The sequence below is a fragment of the Narcine bancroftii genome, chromosome 9, assembly GCF_036971445.1.
Source record: "Narcine bancroftii isolate sNarBan1 chromosome 9, sNarBan1.hap1, whole genome shotgun sequence".
In the NCBI taxonomy this organism is placed as follows: domain Eukaryota; kingdom Metazoa; phylum Chordata; class Chondrichthyes; order Torpediniformes; family Narcinidae; genus Narcine; species Narcine bancroftii.
In genome coordinates this window covers 40,244,300-40,266,793 of record NC_091477.1, presented here as the reverse complement: position 1 = coordinate 40,266,793, position 22,494 = coordinate 40,244,300, and the positions used below count along the sequence as shown (strand labels likewise).

Sequence of the window (22,494 nt, the reverse complement as noted above, 5' to 3'; positions counted from 1 at the left end):
TTGCATAGCACCTTACTTAACTGTAGCATCAGGTTTGGAGAAGCCGTTGCAGCTACTGCTGCGCCGCCATCATCCGGAACCGGGTCATTTGTACTGGAACCTATTCAAAGCAAGCCAACAATCAGTGCATTGAGGAGCAAAAATAACAATATACTTTACTGAATTGGGAAGATAATTAAGAATGGCCATCATACAAGAAATAATTATCTTGAAAGCTTCCAGTTGATATAAAATCTAAAAATTTCACCACAATTTTTCAGGTGAAATCCAAAGACCCAAACTAATCTACAAATGGTTCCAGGCTACACCTTGTGGCTGATTTTGCATTCTCTAGGGTAGACTAGCAAAATATAATTAAGGCCCACAGTCACTTTTCTGAGACAACCAGACTGGATACTAAATGTAACCTTGTCAATGCATCAACCCAGAGAATATTTTACTTTGAACATGTATCGGTTTCTTGAGACATCCTTCTGTCTCTACCTTAATGTTGGTATTATTTTAGTTCAATTAAGCATTATTATCGTTGAGTGAAATCAAGAGCAGATATTTAAAAAAGAGATTGAATAATTTTTGGAGCATCTTTGAACATCTGTTCTTCATAGTACAAAGTGTAGGTTTTCTAGAAGATTTGTTCTTCTTCAATTTCGTTAAGATATTCTTGATCAACATAAACCATAAAGCCAGTGAACAAACTATCTGCCCAATGAGGATCATGGAACAAGCCATTCTGTTCAGAATAGAATATCTGCAACCAAACTTCATCCTTGCGTTTTAAGTACATGATCGTAGAACCAGAAGCCACATCATAGTTCCCAGTGTTAGCATCAAATGTCTTTATACGATATTGCCCATTGTGCACCAGCCCAATGGCAAGATGCTTATTTGCCAAAGTAATATCATAGGAGAAGTAGTAGATGCCAGGAATACTACATACAAATTTGCCATTGGAAGCATTGTAGTGTCCTCCTTCATTTAAAAGAACTTTGTCAAATTTGATGGGCATGCGTTCTTTCGGATAGCTGTATGTGATGGCCACAGAGAAGGCAGATCTTGCTGTATTCATGCCACATTTGCAGGTTCCAGGCAAACCAGGCTCACCATTGTTTCCACTGGTGCCTTTTGGTCCACGAATTCCTGAACTACCTTGAACTCCTCTAAGACCCCTCGGTCCTCGGGGGCCTGCTTTACCAATAGCTCCCCGAATCCCCTTCATGCCAGGGTTTCCACTTTTTCCTGGTTTTCCTCTGTCACCTAAAAAGAGAATATTGTTTTATTGCTCTCCACTATTTGTAATCCTATAGTTATGGAGATTTGGTGTTGAGGGGACTATCATGACCAAAAGTATGGCCTGTGTAAAAGTCAACCCCACCCCCCAAATTTGACCCAAAAATTGGTCCCAAAAAATGTAACTATTATATGACTATATTCATAATATATCATTATGGACCATGGTCATTTTCTTGAGATAACCAGACTGGATACTAAATATAACCTTGTCAATGCATCAACCCAGAGAATATTTTACTTTGAAAATGTATTGGTTGTTTTGTCACATTCTTCTGGAGATGTTATTTCATTCAATTTAACACTATTATCACTGAGTGAAATTCAGAGCAGATATTTAAAAAAGAGATTGAATGATTTTTGGAGCATCTTTGAAGATCTGCTGTACATGGTACAAAGTGTCGATTTTCTAGAAGATTTGCTCTTCAATTTCGTTAAGATGGTCCTGATGAACATAAACCATAAAACCAGTGAAGAAACCATCTACCCAGTGAGGATCATAGAACAAGCCATTCTGTTCAGAATAGAAGGTCTACAACCAAACTTCATCTTTACGATTTAAGTACATGATCATAGAACCAGAAACCTCACCATAGTTGTGTGCGCGCATGTGCATGTGTGTGTGTGTGTGTGTGTGTGTGTGTGTGTGCACAGGCGCACATAACTACTTGGAAGTGTAAAAGACGAGTATATTTAATACATATTTATAAAAGGGTTGTACTATCCATGTTCACTTTGTAACAGTGCTCACTGAATGTATCAAGCTAACTGTTTTTGACAACCAGTGTTCTCAATTCTGATGAATGATGCTGGAAAGAATGCAACTATTTTACCTTCTTCTCCCTTTTCTCCCTTTTGACCATCTTTTCCATCCATGCCATCTTTTCCAGGAACTCCTATTCTTCCAACAGGGCCAGCAGTTCCAGGATAACCTGGAGGCCCACGAACTCCTGGAAGGCCAGGTGCACTGCAAATAAGCTGGGAGGGATGAATTGTAATGAATGACTTCCAATGCGTGGGGAGTTGATTGGCAACATAGGTTGTGGAGCATGCAAGTAGGACCAGCCAGAGCATCATCAAATCTAGGAAGGAAAGTAAACATCGCTTATTATGTATTGCCCTTAGCAGCTTTTCAGTGATCCCAAAATCCACAAACATTTCCTAACTATGTAAAAATTTCTTAGTTCAAAAATGTACAGTTGCCAAATGTGAAATAGGCTGTTTCTGAAATTATATATATGTAGATTTTTTAAAAACCTACACAATCATTTGAAAATAAGTTGATTTTTGTCCTGAGTGCAACAGAGCAGTTGAAACTGACCTTCGCCAAGTCATGTTGTGGCCATTGGAAGAGAAAGGAAATCAAGCAGAACCGCTAATATTGTTGAAAGCCACTGGATACAATTTGAAAGAGCAATTTGAGAAAGGTATAGATTGTCTCATGTCTTTTGAGCATCTATCTATTAAATTCAATCTTCAAGTTCCCAATTTTTTAAGTATTTGCAGATTAGGAATTTTTGTATACCCAAATAATAACTTTTCCTCATGCTCAGAAAGTAGATGTTGTCAATTAATTTTTCTCTTGCATCCTTCCCAGAAGGGCTTAATTTCTCAGTTTTATGATATTATATTGAAATTACATCAGGTCCCAATTGATAAGAGTAAAAGAGCATGGAAACAGGATTTACAATTAACTATTTCTGATGATTTGTGGGAACGGATTTTTAAACTTGTTAATACATCCTCAACCTGAATCCGCCATTCATTCATCCAATTTAAGGTTGCACATAGGGTACACTTATCTAAAGATAAATTGGCACAAATATTTCCAGTGTCAACCCCCATTGTGACAGGTGTAACAACGGGGTGGCATCGTTATTTCCACTTATTTTTATTTTGTCCAGGATTGGAATCTTATTGGAAAGAAATTTTTAACACTTTATCTACAATTTTAATTTACAGCCATATCCAATTACGGCATTATTTGGAATGGTGATGGAAGATACTCTCATCTGTCGTCATCCGATCACCATGTTGTGGCATTCACAACACTTATGGCTGGAAGATCTATTTTGCTTCAGTGGAAAGATTTCAATTCTACCAACTGATGTCCAGTGGATGTGCCAAACTTTAGGTTGTTTAAGTTTAGAGAAGATCAAATGTGCTACAACTGATTGCTTGATAGAATGTAGCACCCATTTATGATTTTTTTTTCATGCTTTTTAAACCTGCTTTAATACAATATGTTTTATTATTGTTTTTCCATTCAAGTCAACTTTTTATTTATGTTACGGAACATTTTCTTGTTTATTAATGAATTTTATTGTTTTAAGGCACCCCAAATTCTAATTTCTACCATTAAGTTATGGGGTCAAGCTACATTATTTAGTTCAGGATTAGATTGTTAGTATAAATTATAGATCTTTCCTACAGTTTTTATTATTTGAACAATAGAGCTGTAGGGAATCAATTACAGTTTGTTTATAATGTATATCTGTTTGATTTATAATCCATAACCTCGCATTCTATATATTATGTTTCTTTTTTTGTATGGTTAAAATTAATAAAACGATTGGAAAAGAAAAAAGAGCAATTCTGAAGAAGCGATGGAGGCATATAGAAACTTAAGGAAGGTTAAGTTTACAGCCATATCCAATTACGGCATTATTTGGAATGGTGATGGAAGATACTCATCTGTCGTCATCCGATCACCATGTTGTGGCATTCACAACACTTATGGCTGGAAGATCTATTTTGCTTCAGTGGAAAGATTTCAATTCAACCAACTGATGTCCAGTGGATGTGGACATTTACCCATTGTTTTAGATGTACATATAAAGAGTGGTCTCATAGGCAAGATGTCACAAAAGGAGGAAATCCAAACATAAGAGCTTGAGTCTGTACATGGTTCCCAGAGTGGCTTTACTCATATGGCCAGTTTATTGCATCCATTTTTTTCCCATGTTTAGATGTCTTCATGCCTGATATTCTGAGAGGATATAAAATGGATGACTCTGTAATGGAGTACACTCACAGTGGCATTATTTAAAAAGTATTTTGCCTTAAATTATGATAACATCAGACCATTTTTCTGAAAATACAGGATGTAACAATTTACAAATCAGTAGAATTATTGATGAGGGCCACAGAAGCTTTTATGTTAACCCTAAGGGATCCTATTAAATGTATATATTTCTGAAAGCCAAGAAACAGGTCCAACACCTTACATTTAGTATCTAATGAGGCTGTAATGCGTGTCGAAAGAACCAAAGACTTGTTGATCCAAATCAAGGCTTTTATTAACTAAAAGACTGGAGCATATCACAAGTAGGTCGACCAGTCCAGAATGACCTGGTCTGGCTAGGAGCAATCCTTTAAGACCTGCCAGTAGGTGTGGCTACACTCTCAGCCAATCACAGTCATCCTACACTACCATCTGTACATATGTACTTATACACATTGGTGATAGAATCTGTACTATCACAGAGGCTACATTTTTAAGGTAACTATTTTTAATGCATGACTTTCTCTGATTACATCCAAGTTGGTTTGAATTTGTTGTTTCTTCCAGCGACTTCAAAAATTGCTTCTTTTAAAGTAAACATTACTATTTATTCCACAGTGAAGTTTAGGCAAGAAGGGCCACATAAGAATTGTTCCCCAAATTCAATTCAATTCTCATGGCCCCTATCAACAAGGACACATCTCAATGGTAAGCCAACATTCTTTTTGATTTCACTGTTTAAGAACAGAGTTGGGATCTGTTGTTGAAGAGTTAATACTCATTTATACTTGTCAATTTATTTATTTTATGTAAAATTACCAGTGTTAATTTTTAATTTGAATTCATTATTTTCTGTCATACACCATGGAAACAGGTCTGTTGTTACACCATGTCAGAGCCAGCCATCGAGCACTTGTCTGTACAAACCCTATTGTCCATTGGCCAATGTTGCAAAATGCTCCATTATTTTGATGTGAGAAGGATGGCACATTAGAAGGATATTTATCTTCAATTATGTATAATACAGATTTGATGGTAGGAAAAAAAATTCTCGTTTCAGTTCTTCTTGTGTCGTGTTCAGTTTATATTAAGGTTCCATGGGACAAATGCAAAAAAAAAAGCATTTGTATGACATATTTAAAAACTTCAAGATGTCCCAAAGATTTTACAAGCAGACGTTCATGTACCACTGTCAGGGAAGGAAGCATGGGAACAATTTCTATTCATCACTTTCCATCGACCACTTCAACTTTCTCTCAGAGCAACATACTGTATAGACAAAAGCTGTAGGGACCTTGTGTCTTGGAAAACACTATGCAAATTAACTTTTTAAAATATTCTCTTAAGTATCCTTACAGTTCCCTTTAGAAAGTTACCACTGAAAATATGGTGTCAATAGAGGCCCAGTTGGAAGCATTTTCACCTAAGTTAGAAGGCTGAGCATTCAGCATACAATCCAGAAACCTGGGCATTAAAAACCTAGATTGATAGGTGCAACAATTAGAGGTGCTGTCTTGCCAAGATGTTAAACCAGGCTCACTTATCTTCAAGCAGACGTAAAAGACCACAAAAGCAGCGGGGAAGGAATGGTTCCAAGTCTGAATTTCTCTTGTTCCATTAATTCTGTTTGAAAATATGTAAATGCCTCACAGTTTTTGTCAAGTCCATGTGGAGTTTGTGCCTTCTTACTGTGTGTTTCCTCCAGATGCTCCAGAGTCTTCCTACATATGAAAGACATGCAGATTGGAAGGTTCATTGGCCACTGTAAATTACTCCTGGTGGGTAGGTGAGTGGTAGATTCCAGAGGACTTGATGGGGATGTTGGGAGAATAAAAATGGTTTAATGTAGGATTAATGCTTGATGGTTAATGTGGACTCAATGGACCAAAGGATCAGTTTCCATTCATTTCTCTGTGGCTATGGTAATGACAAAGTTTATGCCAGTCCAACAGCATCAAGAAACTTTAGCCAAGCACATTCTTTCCCATCCCAGCCAACTGATGCCCCAAACACAGCCCAACAATAGTTCCCCCTCGACCCTTCCATTGTCTAACTGACAAGACATTAAGACTCAATAAGTGCAGAATGTGAAATAATAGATTGAAAATTCAAATTTCTTCCAGGCCAGACTCCTCAACTGTATTAAATATAACCTGTAAATATATATACATGCTTTTTTTAATTTATTGTGGGGGACCCCCCCCCCCCCCACTTTTCGTGGGGCCCTAGTTCAGCTGCACTGGAAAAAAAATCTGTAGTACCCCCTTCCCTTAGTGCCCTAAGCACGTGCTTATTTTGCTTAATGATTAATCCAGGCCTGTTTCCCATCCATCTGCTCCCAGCAGTTTGGAATTTAAAAATTCCCTCCATAAAAAAATGAATCCAACAATCATTTCCCATTAGTTTCTGGTCCTGTTTATAACTGCACTTAGTTTGAAAAGCAAATCTCAATCTCAATTTCCATTTAGAGAGAAATTTAAAGTTGCAAATGGTCTTAAATGCTTAAAACATTCACAGTAGAAACATTTTTAACAATGAGATACAGAATGAAATGCCATTATTAATGAACGATGGGATAATCAAAGTTGTGGCTTTTAAGGAATATAGAGGGGAAAAGGGGTTCAAGGAGAGGATTCCTTTATACAAAATCAAAATTGCTGCAGTGGAGTCAATAAAATAGGGATTCATCAGATCCTAGAATAAAAGATATTACAGGTATTTCCCTCTTTGAAGCTGTATATCTATTATAGACATTTAGTGCAGTTACCCATGGAACACTTTGCCTGAAATATGCCTTTAAATAACAACCACCTTGAAAGGATTGTTGGGTGAAAACATTTGGGCTGCAGATTGCATTCACAGTCTATGCAACATTAGTTGAATTCATCCATAATCATTTGGTATACTACAATTAATCTCTGAACCTCCCTGGTTAGGGACGAGGATTAGGGACAAGTAGTAGTAAGTTTGGGATTCCCACCCCTCACTATTTACAATGATGTAAAGGTCGGGTATGTGAACATCTTGTGTATAACCCAATAGTCTGACAAAGCTTCCTGTCTACTCTGATACATAAAGTATAATTTGTTTTGAAGTGTGAGGTCACCATATCCATGAAATCAACTTGTATCATGTACAATTAATCTTCAAATACACAGAGGTGCATGTGTTTCAAGGCAGAGTTTAAAGGAAGGGCTATTGGAGTTGGGAGTGGGACAGAGAATACTAGAGAACGGCTTCAAGAGTGCATATTCAGATTAGTGATTTACTGAAAACTAGATTGCAACAATTCCAAATTACTGCTGACACAACCCTCAAGAAATTTGGCAGTGATGGCGATATTTAAGGAAATTCCTTATTAACGTAAACACAATCACCTGGGATAAATCACGTTTAATTAACAGCAGTTCCAACTTTAAGCAGCAGATGCTAAACATCCACATGTAAAACCTGTTAGTAATCGGTACAAGACATACAGACCAAACAAATCAGGGTGAGAATGACACCTCTCATAACTTGCAAAAGTGAAACCCAAATGTTCTCCAGGCCCCGAGCATAAGTTGCATGCTCTCCAAGTGGGAAACTGCAATCAAGATGTATTATAACTTGGTTTTAGGTTTCAATAGTAATTAAGCAGAGAGATCTGAGTGCCAAATGGACACTGGCTTGTTGGTCAGACTGGGAATGAAAGCCATGCAAACCCACCTACAGTTAAGTTCTAGGGTGCAGGGATAAGGGAAGCAAATGCAACGTTATTATTTTTTTCCCTCAGGGACCAAGAAATAGAATTTCTGCTTCTGAATTCTTTAATGAACCCTCCAAATTGCACAATAGTTGTATCCATTTATACTTGAAGTTTTGAAATCAGGACCAAGGTCGAGAATTTGAATGGACTTATAGAGGAGCAACATCTATATAAATGATGTCAGAAAATATGAAAGAATTTTGCCAGCACAGAGCAATCATGTATTAAAAAGAACCAGGCTCAAACACATATTAAATCAAATGACATAAAAAGCAATAGACTAGATGAACTTAGTCTTGATGAAGGTTTCTGACCCAAAACTGATCAATTGTAGATAAAGACGTGTTATATATGCATTGAATTCTCATGTTGAGAAAAACTAAACCCATTGGAGTAACACAATATATTGGTGACGGTGCCACAGAATGATTGGGTAATTCCAATGGTAGTGGTATCTCAGTAAGACAGACCATTCAGATTATAAAATGACTTCTAATAGAATTGTATGAGAGGCAAGCCCTGCAAAAGGTAGTGGACACATCCCAGTACATCACAGGCAAAACTCTCCCCACTTTTGAGAACATCTACATGGAACTTTGTATTGAAGAGCAGCATGGTCCACACCACCCAAAACATACTCAGTCATTGCTGCTTCATCAGAATGAGGTACAGGTGCCACAGGACTTGTACCTCCAGGTTCAGGAATAGCTGCTATCCCTCAATCATCAGATTCCTGAACAACAGATTTTTTCGGAACCTCATTTAACATCTCTTACTTTTCTCATTATTTATTATTGAATATTCATATTTCTGTATTTGCAGAGATGTTTACATTTCTTTCTTTTATACATGTATTTTTTTTCTTCTCGAGGACAGTTTAGAGTTACCAGTAATTTACAAAATCTGCCTGGCCTGCAGAAAAAAGAATCTCAGGGTTGCATGTGATGTCATGTGTATTCTCTGGCAATAAATCTGAACTTTGAACATTAATAGCGCAGTGGATAACTGACAATAACCCCTACTGAAGTCTCGATTTATCTGCAGAACTTTACCACATTAGACCTGTTTCATGCCATTACACAGCTTGATATTGATGACAGGAGCAAGAAGACCAACTCAAATTGAAAACTAACATCAACGTGGAGAAGTAATTACTATACAGGGCATAGCCTCATAAAGATGACATACTAACTGCAAGTGACATGGAAAATAAGGAAAATCTGTTGATACCTGAGGAAATTAATATAGAACCAATCTTTTAAAAAAAAGCAAACATGTCTCGAGGAGAAAGAAGTGACTTATTTTGGCTTGTGAGTTTAGGAAAATGTCCTGCAGCCAGTTAAAAGGGATCACAGGTTGTCACCAGAGCTGGAAAACAATGTAATATTTCTGCTCATATCTTGGGATGAACTAACATGGCATTAGATTTATACCCGACCTTGCTACAGATTTGACTCCATTTTTGTTTATATTCAGAAATTAAACATGACTCTGGGGGAAAGATCAGCAAAGGATATGTGACGTGTAAGAAAAGTCTCAGGATTGAGTCCTTTTTGGTGCATTCTACTGCCAATCATATGCTAAAACTTGTATGTGACGCCTCTGTGGGCTAGGGCAGCAAGTAGCCATCGACAATCCTCTGCCTGAATATCAGGCCCATCGGCCAGAAGTGAGTAAGAGAGAATGAGGTGCTAGCGATTCAGAGTTGCATGGGTTTACCAGTAGTTACTAGTTAGAATATTGGGAAGGAGCCATGAGAACCTTACAGACAAAAAAAAGACAGAACTTATAATGGGAAATAAAGAAATGGAGATAAGATACAACCAGATACATTCTGTCTGTCTTCATAGAAAAATACATTCTCTCAGAAATAGTTGAGGACCAATGGTCCAGTGTAAATATGTAAAAAATACAACTTGAGAAGTAGATGAGTGTGAACACCAATAAACTATCTATATCTCTCAACTTTGAAGGAGATGCTCATCTTTCCTAGATCCTGGAAGATTTCCTGCAGGGAAAGTAGCTAATGTGACCCCAGAATTTAACATAGGAGGGAAGGGGTAAACTAGGAGCTAATAATCTGTGGTTAGTTGGACAATTACTAGAATCCATAATAAATAATGTGATATCAATGCGGAAAATTAATTTACTCCAATCAATCGTATTACCATGGAAGAAAACAGTGAGGGAATCATTTATTGTAGTTTTTTTAAGGATGTTTCTAATAGAATGAATTATGTAAAATCAATGGATTTTCAGAATACTTTGATAAGGTCTCATGCAGAAGGTTGGTCATTCTTTTAAATAGAGGACATAGCATGGAATGCAAGTTATGAGATCATAGCCATAGGAGCAGAAAATAGCCATTCAATCCACTGAGTTTACTTTGCCATTTGAATCATGGCACATTTATTTTTCCTCTCAACCCCATTTTATTGCATTCTCCCCATATTATGATCTTACGCAATTGAGCTCGGGGGGGGGGGGTCGGTGGTGGTGGGGGTGAAAGGGGGAGGAGTGGCGTCAGGGAAAATATCACCACTGTGTTCAGGCAGGGTAGACCTGAGGTCACGTCTACTGAGGCAATATGGTTAGAGCTGAGGAACGGAAAAGGTATGACCACACTCATGGGGTTGTATTGTAGACCACCCAATGGTGAGTGAGAATTGGAGGAGCAAATCTGTAGAGATAGTAGACAGCTGCCAGAAATATAAGGTTGTAATAGTAGAAGATTTTTAACTTTCCACACATTGACTGGGACTCCCATACTCTAAAAGGGATGGATGGCTTGGAGTTTGTCAAATGTGTTTACAGAAGTTTTCTAAATCAATGTATAGAGGTACCAATAAGAGAGAGTGCCATACTGGATCTCCTATTAGGGAACGTAAGAGGACAGGTGATAGAGGTATGTGTAGGGGAACATTTTTGGGTCCAGTGATCATGATGCCTATTAGTTTCAAATTAATTTTAGAGAAGGATATGTCTGGGCCTCAGGCTAGAGATTGTAAATTGGAGAAAGGCCAATTTTGTGGAAAAGAGAAAGGAGCTAGAATGCGTGAATTGGGATCAATTGTTTTTCGACAATGATGTGCGAGATAAGTTGAGGACCTTCAAAGAAGAAATTTTGAAAGTACAAAGTTTGTATGTTCCTGACAGGATCAAAGACAAGGTTAGAAGGCATAAGGAACCTTGGTTTCCAAGGGATATTGGGGATCCAGTTTGGAAGAAGAGAGTGGTGTATAACAGATATAGGCAACATAGAACAAATGAGGTACTTGAGGAGTTTAAACAATGCAAGGAAATCCTCAAGAAACAAAATCAAGAAAGACACGAGTTTGCTTTGGAAAACAATGTGAAGGAAAATCCTAAGGGTTTTTACAAGTATATTAAGAGCAAAAGGATCGTCATGGACAAAATTGGTCTTCTTGAAGATTAAAGTGGTTAGCTTTGTATGGAGCCAAAAGAGATGGGGTAGATCTTAAATGTTTTTTTTCCATCAATATTCACTCCTGGTCCTGCTGATTAGTTCCTCCTGTGCTCAACTTCTTCCTTGCAATCCTCATTGCCAAGTGACCTAATCAAACATAAAAATCTTGTAATTATTTTCATATGTTTAACATTGAATTATGGACAATTAGCTATGGGTTTCAATGGTGTGTCATATCTTGGTGCTTGATTTTAAAAAATCTCTCGAGTTTTAATTTCTTTGTTTAAGACAACATATGGATACATTGTAGTCTGCAGCCTTATTAACAAACTATAGAATTAATTGGATTTGAGCTGTTATTACTTATAAGATTTTAAAATGAAGATGAATATGTTACATTATTGGTTCCAAACATCCCATTTAATCTTATTCCCAAAACCAACATGTTCTTATTTTCCAGAAAAAAATTGTGGTTTTTAATCATGCTTTCCCATTTATTTCTTGGCATTGTCCTCATAATATACCCAGAAATAATTCTATTAAATAAACACAGTTGCCCAAGCAAATATAACATGCCTCACTGCAACAATTCACACCATTCCAAAGCTGCTATTATTTTGAGCCATAACTTACTGCAATTGGCCATTACATTTTCTCTAAAGCGGCTTCAAATCCAAATTAGAATAATTTATGTACTTTACATTTCCTCTGACCCTTCACGACACAGCCAGAACTAAAAGATGCGCACAACATACAGGATAAATTGCATGGTGAATTAATTTAATAATTTTTGGTAATGACACAACGAAAGAAAACAAGCTTCTTACAGCAGAACATTTAATGCACAGAATTCTCCCTGTCATTTGCATTATGATCATCCAACAAAAGTGTAATACACAAACATGCTGAAAAAACTCAGCAGGTCACGCAGCATTATTCAAGTTCAAGTTTATTTATCATTTGTAACAACCTCAAGTAACAAACTTTGAGTCTCAACATGGACAAGACAAAAGACTTCAGGAGAACCAGGAATGACCACCCTCCACCACTCATCAACAACTCTGTAGAGGAGAGAGTGGAGACCACGAAGTTCCTTGGAGTTCATTTAACTAGTGACCTATTGTGGACACTCAACATCTCCTGACTTGCTAGGAAGGTGCAACAGCGACTGCACTTCCTGAGAAGATTAAAGTGGGCAAGGCTACTGCCATTATTATGTCAACCTACAGGAGCTCAATCAAGAACTTCCTGGCTGGCTGTATCACAGTATGTTATGGTCGCTGCAGAGAAATACATTGGAGGTCAATCCATAAGAGTGGCAGAGAAGATCAATAGATGTGATCTACCAGGATTGTTTTCTGAAAAGGGCACGCAAAATCATTGAGACCCCTTCCCCCCTGCACACAGCATTTTACATCTGCTCCCGTTGGGAAAGAGCTCAGAGCTAGCACCACCAGACTCAGAAAATAGAAGATTGTTTTGAAACTGGCAGATTTATTATGTTTGAATGAATAAAGAATAAATGTAATGTCTCAAATAACACTTTTTTTTGTTATTATCAAGTTAAGGCTCTTTTGATTGATAAATTAGATACTAGTTTGATACTACCTACACAGAATGAATTAGAACTATTGACTTGTAATGATAATGTGAATGTTTATTTTGGTGATGCTTCAATAACTTCCAAAGGAAGCTCCTAAATTACGAATGCATAAATTAAGATGGGAGGTTGATTTAAATAGACAAATAGATGAGAATAGTTGGATGCAATTATGTAAAGAAAATTTGATGAAAATTATTAATGTTAGGTATAGATTGGTTCAATAAAATTCTTTTCATCAATTACATTTAACTTCTCAAAAATTTTTTAAAAATTGAACCCTACGTTATTAGATTTATGTTTTAGATGTAGACAGGAAGTTAAATTTTTTTTTGCATTCTATTTGGAAGTGACCCAAGGTTAAAAAATCTTTAGTTAGAAGCTGAAATTTTTTTGGAGAAAATAATAAGGGTTAAGCTCCCACAGGATCTGCTGTTATTTTTGTTGGGTAATATTAAAGCAATGAGTCCTAAATGGAGGTTAACCATGCATCAAATTGAATTTTTACAAGTTGCTTTAGCTCTTTCTAGAAAGTGCATAGCCATTACTTGGAAATCAGATAGAAATTTAGGGATGGAGAGCTTGTATGCCGAACTTCATAGTTGTATTCCACTTGAGAGGATAACATAATTTATGTAATAAATATCAGTTTTTTTTTGAAAATAGAGCACCCATATTTGCAATATGTTGGTTTGAAAATTTAATGGACTCTCTGAAGACCTCATCTATTGGCAATCACATGCTCCATTATTAATAATAAGATTTTCTGATGTACATTTTTTCTTGACATTTTCCAGTTTTTCCTCTTTTCTTTGTTTGGGTATATTCTGATGGGGAGGGGGAGTGGAGGGAGGAAGGGACAGGAGTTATATATGTATTCCACATGTATTATTTTTAAAGTTTTATTGAAAATGTATTCATTGATGTGGTTTAAAAATTCTTAAATAAAATATTTTTAAAAGGGTATAGCAACATCAGTGGAACGGCTCCATCTGTAGGGGAATTAAAATGAGTCCAGTGTGTCTGGGAGGTGTGCTTTAATGTGTTCTGTCACCAGACAGAATTCACTGTCTGTGTATTGTTCGGATGGCTGGCTCCTCCCTTGGCTCCAACCTCACCTACCCTAATATAAATCCTGGTTTTCCCACCTTACCTCAGATTCACCCGAGGACTATTGTATTTACTGGCCACTGATTGTAAGCTATTAAAAGCCTGTTTGTACTCTTCACTTGTCTCTGAGTGCAATCAGTCACGTTAGAATTTTAATAGCAAGATGACTGCCCTTTCACTTTATTTTCACCCTGTTCGGGTATTTCAGCTATATCCATAATGACCAGGGATCATCATTTATGAGTGAAGAGCTATGCCAGTATCTGCTCATGAGAGGCATTGCCTCAAACAGGACAACTAGGTACAATCCCCAGGGGAATGGACAAGTTGAAAAAGAGAACATGATGGTATGGAAGGCTGTGAAATTAACTCTCTGGACCAAAGGCCTTCCAGACTCACGCTAGCAAGAAGTCGTACCCGCTGCACTCCACTCCATAAGGTTGCTCCTCTGTACTGTGACCAACACAACTCCTCACGAACTCATGTTCACTTTCCAGAGGAAATCGACATCTGGGATCACTCTTCTGACTAGGCTAATGGCACTGGGGCTAATCCTGCTGAGAAAGCACATGAGGAGCCTCAAGACAGGCCCCCTGATCGAGAGGGTGCTCCTGCTTCAAACCCACCCAACATATGCCTACATGGCATACCCTATACTCTGATGGCTGAGAGGACACTGTCTTGATCAGAGACCTGGCATCTGCTGGAAATGAAGATCTGATGCCTCAAACGAGCCAGGAACTACCAACACACACCCCAGGGTTCCAGATGACTTTGCTCGGGAAGTGGGCAAATCACTCTGCGGCCAGAGCCAGAGCCCTTGAGACCCAGTAACTCAGCACCACAGGGGATCCAGGAAGTTCAGTAAGCCCAAAGTTCTCTAGTACTGAGGTGCTCAACCAGAATAATTAGGCCTCCTGACAGATTCAATGTAAATATTTGTAAACTATTATTTTTTTGAATGAATGGTCTCTGCTTTTCACCCACAGGTTCTCTTCTGAAGGAAGGGGTGATGCAGTGAACTGAAATTCACTGTCTGTGAGTTGTTCTGATGGCTGGCTCCTCCCTTGGCTCCATCCTCACCTACCCCAATATAAACTCTGGTTTTCCCGCCTTATCTCAGATTCACCTAAGGACTATGGTATCTACCAGCCATTGATTGTAAGCTATTAAAAGCATGTTGTACTCCTCACTTGTCTCTAAGCGAAATCAGTCATGTTACACACTCGAAGAATTTCATAATGGTGGAGGTCAGTGCCACTGGGAGATAGTCAGAGAGCCCTGTTACTGTTGACCTGATTGGTACCAGGATAATGGTGGCTGTCCTGAAACCCACAGGGACGATGGACTGCTGCAGTGAGGTGTTGGAGATGTTCATAAGGACCTCCATCAGTTGGTCTGCAAAGTCCTTCAATACCTGATCAGGTATGTTTTCTGGTCCCGCTGCCTTGTGTGGGCTCACCTTGGATCAGGTTCTCCTTATTCGAGAGACACAGAGCTTTCTTTGGTGTCAGCCTGTTCTTCTCATTAAATTGTGCATAGAAGATGTTTAGTCTGTCCAGAAAGGAGATGTTGTTGTCTTTGAATGCAAGGTTGTCTTGTGGTCTGCTATAGTTTTGATCCCTTACCACATGCGGCTCATGTTGCCGGTGTGGCACAGCTGACCATGGATCTTCTATGAGTACCCATGCTTTTCCTTCTGCATTGTACGGGAGAGTTCAGCCCAGACTGATATCAGTGCCATCTCATCTCCTCTCCTAAAGTCAGCATCATAAGCTCCGAGAAGTGCAGGGACCCCTGAGTTCAACCATGGTTTCTAATTACCCCTGGTTGTTCAGCATTTGATCTCGAGGCCATCCTCGATGCACATTCTAATGTAGCCAGTCACTAAGCTTGTGCACTCCTCAATATTTACATGACTGTTGTAGGTGGCTGCCTCCCTGAAACCACTCTAATTTGTAGTCTCAAAGCAGTACTGTAGCGCTGCTATGGTTCTTCCCCCCAGTCCCCTCACCCGCCACATCCTGATCTCCCTGGAAACAAGCTTTGTTCATTTTGCCAAGGTCTGTATGTTGGAGCTAGCAGGACAGATATATGATCCAAATAGCAAAGTGGGAGTAAAGGTCAGCCTTGTACGCACCAGCGTGTACACTCAGTCTAGGGCAGTGGTTCTCAACCATTTTCTTTCCACTCACATACCACTTTAAGTATTCTCTATGCCATAGGTAAGGCATAGGAAAGAAAAAGGTTTGAAAACCACTGTTTTAATTGTACCTAATTGACTCGTTATGTGCACAGTTTCATAACTCCAAAGGAAATGGGCCAATGACAATTTTTCCCAAGCAAAATATTTCAGTAACAATTGGGTCTAGAGAAGTGATTCTCAACCTTCCCTTCCCACTCATAGACCACTTTAAGCAATCCCTTACTGATCACAGAGCACCAATGGCATAGGGATTACTTTAAGCGTTCTGTGAGTGGAAAGAAAAAAGTTGAGAACCACTGGTCTCGGGTGCTCTTTCCTTTGGTGGCAAAGTGGACATGGTGTTTAAACCACGTTAAGTCTGTTTTCAGGTTGGCATGGTTGAAATCGCCAGCTACAATTATGGCACCATCAGGGTTGGATGTCTGGGTTTCACAGATGGCACCATAAAGCGCCTTCATTGCTGCATCCTCTTTGCTGAAGGCAGATAATAAACTGCGGCAATCAGCATGGCTGTGAATTCCCTGGGCAGGTAGCAAGGTCTGCCTTTCACCATCTGGCACACTATCTCTGCAGAGCAGAAGGTTTTACAAAAGAGATATTTAAGCACCAGTTCTCACTGCACAGTCCCCTTCCTAAATTCTTGCCAGAAGCAGATGTGTCTCTGTCTGCCCTGAAGGAGATAAGGCCATCCAGCTGGATTGCTAAATCTGCAATGGAGTCCTGGAGCCATGTTTTTGTAATCACCAGAGCACAGCAGCCCTACAGTTCTTTCTGGTTCCGATGCAGCCTCAGGTCATCCATTTTCTTCTCCAGTGATCTTGCATTTGCAAAAGAGCTTGTCAGGACCACATGTTTAACTCACAGGCTAACCCCAACACTGATCCACTTGCAATGCTCTGTCTTCTTGCATAGTGCTTCCGATGGTCACCCACACATCTCCAGCGATCCACTCCCTGGATTGCTGCAGTTGGCTCCCTTCAGTCAGTAAGTTAAAACTGATCAGTAACTTATCAATCTGATCCTCTTGTTTGTAAATCTGCTTTGTATTTCTTAGTTTGTCTAGGGTTACATGATCATACACAATACATAATAGGCAGGAGATTTCACCGTTGTATGGGGCTGAAGTGACCACTGCAACTTCGTGCACTGCCATTTTTTTTAGGTACAAGGAGTCCATGGGTAACGAATTTCCAAATTATGGACAACTCGTACTTATGAACAAATTGGGCCCCCAATTCATGCATGCACATCATGTTACCTCATGAATGCCCCTTCCGGTAGATATTAATGGAACGAGAGTAAGTGTTAACTTTTAATCATGATCTTTTTTCTAATCTAAACTGTTTTAAGAACTGTTTCTTTAATTTGCTTTTACAGAATTAAGACAAACATTTGACTAACTGACGCTAAACAAGAACTTTATGTACCTGTTCCAACTTAACTACAAATTCGACTTAAAGACAGACGTAGGGACGGATCTTGTTCGTAACTCAGGGACTCCCTGTATAGCCCTTTGTTAATATCTGAGAAGGGAGCAGGCCTGAACGATTGGTTACTCTTTACTTCCTATGATTGCTTCATGACCTGATGAGTTTCTCCAGCATGTTTGTCTATTGCACTCAGCCCCAGACCAGACTTTCTTGATTAACACAATTATCCAACAAAAGTGTGACAGAAAAACCACAGATTAAATCTAAAAACACAAGTTTATTATTTGCATTTTATCTTTTTGTAATGAACTTTTGAGCCTATCACTGGTGACACCAGGGTTTATTTTCACTCTCTAATTATCCATGAACTAAGAAATCAGTCAAGAGTTTAATCATAATTGATGCAGCCGGAATCACATACCGTGTTAGGCCAAACCAAGTAAAGCTGAGAGATTTCCTCTTCTGGACATTCATGAACCAAATTTTTTGTTTTAACAACAATCTGTCAGTTTTAAGATTTCAAGGTGATTCTTTTTATTTAAATCCCTTTTATTGTTAGTTAATGGGATTGAATTTTCCCAGCTGATATACTGGGATTTGAACTCGTGTTTCAGAATCAATGGCCCACAATCTTTGCATCTTGTCCTGTGATTTAAGCTATGCTTTCATGATGAATTCTGTTACTGACATCAAATTCTTCTACATTCTGTACCATAAAGTCCCATCAAAATTTGGAGGCAGCTTCAACTAACTGCCAATTCTCATACTCCGTCAGAGGGATTCCCTTCACTCAAGGCTAACAAAGGAAATTTCACTCTGTTTTACAATTGTCCATAACACGTTTCTGCCTCAAATTGTACCTTAACATGCCACATTTATACCGAAACATTGTGAAAAATGCATAATTAAGAATGTTAGAGATATTTTACAGCAACAGTGCAAAGAACCACAGAACACTACAGCACAAAAAAGGCCCTTTGGCCCATCTCATCCTTGCTAAACTAGTCCCATCAACCATCACTTAATTACACCCCTCCATACTCTTCCCATTCATGCACCTATCCAATTGACTCAAATGTCAAAATTGAACATGCATTCACCACCACCACTTGCAACTCATTCCACACTCTTATGCACCCTCTGAGCAAAGAAGTTCCCCCAAATATTGTCCTTAAATATTTTGACCCTCAAGGTCGCCACACAGGTTGATAGGAGGGTTAAGAAAGCCTATGGGATGCTGGGCTTCATTAATAGGATGATTGAATTCAGGAGTAGAGAGGTCATGTTGCAACTCTACAAATCTCTGGTGAGACCACATGTGGAATATGCGGCCACCTCATAGGAAGGATGTGGAAGCTATGGAGAGAGTGCAAAGGAGATTTACCAGGATGTGGCCTGGATTGGAAAACAAGTTTTATGAGGCAAGGTTGGCAGAGCTGGGACTTTTCTCTTTGGAGTGTTGAAAAATGAAAGGAGATTTGATAGAGGTCTACAAGATTATGAGAAGCAGAGATAGGGTGGACATTCAGCACCTGTTTCCCAGGGCAAGATCAGCAAACACTAGAGGACATATGCACAAAGTTAGGGGAGGTAAGTTAGAGGAGACATCAGGGGTAAAAATATTTTAAACACGGAGAGTTGTGAGTGCCTGGAATGCCTTGCCTGGGATGGTGGTGGAGGCTGAAACATTAGGGGCATTTAAAAAACTCTTAGTCAGACACGTGGATGAAGAATATATAGAGGATTAAGGGGTAGGGTGGGTTTAGTACTAGGGATATTTGGGTTCACACAATATTGAGGGCCGAAGGGCCTTTACTGTGCTATAGTGTTCTATGTTCACCCTTACACCATGTCCCCTGTTTCTTCTCACCCAACCTCAGTGGGAAAAGTATGTTTGCATTTACTCTATCTATACCCTCATAATTTTGATTACCTCCATCAAATCTCCCCTCATTCTCCAATGCTCCATGGAATAAAGTCCTAACCTATTGTTGAACCTTTAACCCAGCTCTTCAAGTCATGGCAATGTCCTTGCACACTTTCTCTGCACTTTTTCATTCTTATTGATAGCTTGCCTATGGGCATGTGACCAAAACTGCACAGACAAATCTGAGAAAAGAAAAAACTGAGACTCAAGTCAGGGATTAGTCTCGTAAGGTGGTCTTGGCTTTTCAGTTTTTAATTCTAACTGCTGATATTTTATCAGATGTGACACACTGCCAAAATATTAATGGCAGCTTGTTCAAAGTTGCAGCAAAATTTTACATTGATATCAACTACAGTCAATTCTTTCTATGCTGTAAGCAAAGCTAATGAGCCAAAACATTGATAACTTAAAACATTTCTTAAAACTTTTAATCATAACAATTAAAAAATAATGACAGAGAAATAATCACAAATCACCTGATGTACCAGATGTTTCCTCCAGAGGTTAACATGGGTAACAATCTATTTCTAATATTAGCTAGACCTGGATGTCTGGCAGAGATATGAACAAAAGTTTAAGATAAAAACATGCAAACAAACTCACCAGTTTACAGTTGTGTGGTCGGTGTAGTTCCAGCGATGTTTAAAGTGAGTAACTCAGCTAGTACGTACAAAAAGCTGTTTCAAACATGTGGTCAAGAAAGCACTTTGTTCTTTTTTTGTTGTCATATGGCAATTGTTTTCAAACACTATTTTCTTTGTGTTAATCCTTCAAAAACAGAACACATCAACACAGATCAGAGACATGCACTTTCTTCCTAAACCCCTTTCCAACTCAAAAGAGCTTTTTGGTCTATCCCCTTCTCTCTTCCTCTTTCCAGTACATTCTTTTCCCACAACGTAATGAATTGGAAAACCTCCCACTTATGTCACATGTACAGTAGTTGGAAACGTTGACTGCATTAAGAATAAGACGGCACATGTTAGCACTGGTCAGAAAGAGTTGGTTTACATCTGCTGCATGAAGTTGATTTGACAGTTCACTCCAGATGAATTTGTAGATTTTATTCCTGGATTCACATTTTTCTTCTTTAGCTTTGATCTGAAACACCCAGATTAAAAAGTTTTAAACTCTAGCCTTTTTTACATGGTGAAGCCGCCTTATTACCCAAAAGAGAAAGCTGAAAGGTGGATTCAGCGTTTACGCTGCCGAGCCCTTTTACGTAGGGGGTCCTGTTTTCCAGGGCAAAACAGGTGGGATGTGAGTCGCAGCAGCACTGCCCTCTGCTCAATGCCAGATTAAGGTATTGTGGGGCCCTACATAGTGCCGGCTGGCACATATGCAGTGAAGGGGAAGTGTGACGGCAGCACGAAGACGAGGTCAGAGGAATCGATTTTGGGCCATTACAACTATTTCATTCTGTAAAATGAAGCTGGAGATTAGAATTATTTAAAGCAACATAATTTCCAACATACAGCATGTTTAAATATTAATTTATTGATACTGGAAAGTTGATTATCCTTACATTGAATATTTTTATTTAAAAAATGGATATTGTCATTACTTGTGACAACTCTCTCCTCCATGTTAAACAGCAAAAGATTAAATAATTAGCCATCTATGCGCTTCTGTGGACGTGCTACTAAAAATCAGGAATAGATGGAAAGATTTCTTAAGAGTTACAAAGGACTGCATCACATTTTCAAACCAGCTAACTTGCTGCCTGCCTTGCAGCACCTTTAAGGAATTGTTCTATTTTGTTGCTACTGGTTCTCTTGGCATTTTTTTGACACCACATCGATTAAGCGACATCGATTCCAGATTAGCTCCCTGGTCACAGTCGCAATGGACTCCTCATCAGACCGATCTGACCTTATTGACTTCAGTTGGAAAAAATAAAGGCTGTTCACACTTCCAAGCAGACTATTGCGGCTAATAATTAAGTAATCATAATGCACCTCCTGGAATAACCAGTCTGCAAACTTGCCTCCGAATGCAATAAGCTCACATCTCTTTTTGCTAAGTATTGGGAGGTGTCACATTGTTAGTTTTCTGTCTTGTTATGCTCCTGTTCGGGGCAAACAACTTTTCACCATTGAGTCTTCCAGGTAACCAGAAACCAAGAGTAATACCGTAAAGAATCTGCCGCATTAAAACAAAACTTACGGTGGCTGGCAGCTGGCTCAATGGCCAACTTCATTACTCATAATCCCCCACTGACACTGGCGGAGCGGTTCCAGCTGTGCGGGGGATTATGGGTAATGAAGACGGGCATTGCTCCTGCATTGAGGCGTCGCCGCGAACTGCCAGGGTGACCCCAAAGTTGTCCAATCAGATGCTGGAGCGGCACTCCGGTGAGCTCCGGCAACACTTCACCCCTGCTACTGTGATTTTAGCCAATTATCATCTTTATGTGGGGTTATTAACACAGACTATCAATGTGGTATTCATAGCCGCTGCACAAAGATGAAAACAAAAATGTTTAAGTTCATAATTCATCTTTTCTTTGGCTTGGCTTCGCGGGCGAAGATTTATGGAGGGGGTAAAAAGTCCACGTCAGCTGCAGGCTCGTTTGTGGCTGACCAGTCCGATGCGGGACAGGCAGACACGATTGCAGCGGTTGCAAGGGAAAATTGGTTGGTTGGGGTTGGGTGTTGGGTTTTTCCTCCTTTGCCTTTTGTCAGTGAGGTGGGCTCTGCGGTCTTCTTCAAAGGAGGCTGCTGCCCGCCAAACTGTGAGGCGCCAAGATGCACGGTTT

General features: G+C 39.1%; 1 protein-coding gene across 1 annotated transcript; it reads right to left on the bottom strand.

The window, feature by feature from the left end:
• Positions 1-6: 6 nt before the first annotated feature.
• c1qtnf2 (C1q and TNF related 2) lies at positions 7-20,610 on the bottom strand. The gene is made up of 3 exons (XM_069898873.1): positions 20,340-20,610; positions 2,121-2,369; positions 7-1,254 (listed from the first exon to the last, which is right to left on the bottom strand). The coding sequence occupies exons 2-3, from the start codon at positions 2,362-2,364 to the stop codon at positions 623-625; spliced, it is 876 nt and encodes a 291-aa protein (XP_069754974.1). The 5' UTR covers positions 2,365-2,369; positions 20,340-20,610; the 3' UTR covers positions 7-622.
• Positions 20,611-22,494: the final 1,884 nt, after the last annotated feature.

Excerpts from the sequence above, each read along its gene's own strand:
- c1qtnf2 (XM_069898873.1), bottom strand. The coding sequence starts at position 2,364 with ATGATGCTCTGGCTGGTCCTACTTGCATGCTCCACAACCTATGTTGCC. Across the intron at positions 1,255-2,120 it reads GGGAGAAAAGGGAGAAGAAG|GTGACAGAGGAAAACCAGGA; the intron begins GTAAAATAGTTG and ends TTCTCTTTTTAG.